Source organism: Sinocyclocheilus grahami, unplaced genomic scaffold (assembly GCF_001515645.1).
Source record: "Sinocyclocheilus grahami isolate Dianchi unplaced genomic scaffold, SAMN03320097.WGS_v1.1 scaffold9670.1, whole genome shotgun sequence".
NCBI classification, from domain to species: Eukaryota; Metazoa; Chordata; class Actinopteri; order Cypriniformes; family Cyprinidae; genus Sinocyclocheilus; species Sinocyclocheilus grahami.
Window position 1 is genome coordinate 6802 of NW_015512767.1, and position 1296 is coordinate 8097.

Here is a 1296-nt window from a genome sequence, read left to right on the forward strand (position 1 = left end):
TTCTTACAGGATGTTACACAAACACTGGATTCATACATGCTTATTATTAACACTAATCCAAAGTTGGTTGAAATAATAATAATGAATTATTATTAATATTTCTGTGATGATAACTATGTAAACTAAATCTGCCACAATGCAGATTATATGATAACAATATACTAGGCTACTATATGAAACGCTTACCGCTGTAAATGGCATAATAATGTTTCCATACTGTTTGGAAACGAAACATAAGGCTGTAGTATGCAGAATACTAGTATTTAATAAGACGGCGGTGTCGACTTTTATAGTAACTTTTTAAAAAACAAATAAATAAATAAATAATTCGCAAAGTTTCTGACCGCCTATATTATTTGAATGATTTTATTAGTAGATGAACTGGCACTCACCATCTTGAGTTCTCTTTCGATCTGAACTGCCCTCTGGACTATGGGACCCCGTACAGCGTATTCCACGCGTTTAACGTTCGGGTTCATCGTGTCCATCGTCAGCACCCTGTCACGGTATTCACAGCCGTTCTCAGTCATTCTCCGTGTATTCCTTTTCAGAGAATTTCTGGTGAAAAACCTGGTGATAACAGAACAGACGTGCAATACTCAAATAATACGGCAATCAAGAACGTCATATGCATGCACATCCTCTGTTTCCCCCCTTCTTCTTCTTCTTCTTCTTCTTCTTCTTCTTCTTTCTTCTTTCTTCTTTCTTGGAGGAGACAAATTGACACGTGTGCGATGGCACCTCTTGTATCCATTAGTTTTCTTCTTCTTCTTCATCCGCTCTTGATTCTATGGTAGCCCATAGAACTTTTGGGAAAGTTATCAAATCTGGCACATAGATAAAGCCAAGGACGCCTTTTAACCATAGCAAATTTGGGGCAGTACTCCAAATCACTATAGGCGGAGTTGGCAAATGCTAGGGGGGCAGTGCATCCATATGTGCGCTCAATAGATTATTTTTTATATATATAACGTTATATAATAATCTTTTTTATTATGGCTGCACGATAAATCGAAATAAATATGGCTAAATGCGATAGTATTATCACGAAGGCTGCCATTACCGTTAACAGAGGCCAGAGACGCTAAACGCACAGAGGACGTGCAAAATATTGGAAGAAAATCCTAAATAGTAAATTGGGGATGAGATTTACATGAATGTATCTGAATATTCATAAGAAAAGTTTAGATGGCAATTTTTTTCATCTTACCTCCATATAATGCTCATTAAAAATGTTTCTATAAGCCAGGGCTGCTTTGTTTACAGCGGTAACTAAGGAAACGCTATATTGCTGTT

At 36.8% G+C, this 1296-nt stretch overlaps 1 protein-coding gene across 1 annotated transcript in view; it reads right to left on the reverse strand.

Annotated features, from left to right (window-relative positions):
- The window catches only part of LOC107578305 (alanine aminotransferase 2-like), a 6923-nt gene extending 5708 nt beyond the window's left edge, over positions 1–1215 (reverse strand). The window contains exon 1 of the mRNA XM_016264272.1: positions 393–1215. Coding sequence (XP_016119758.1) covers positions 393–530 — 138 coding nt within the window. The 5' untranslated portion in view covers positions 531–1215. The remainder of the gene's footprint in view (positions 1–392) is intronic.
- Between the last annotated feature and the right edge of the window lie 81 nt (positions 1216–1296).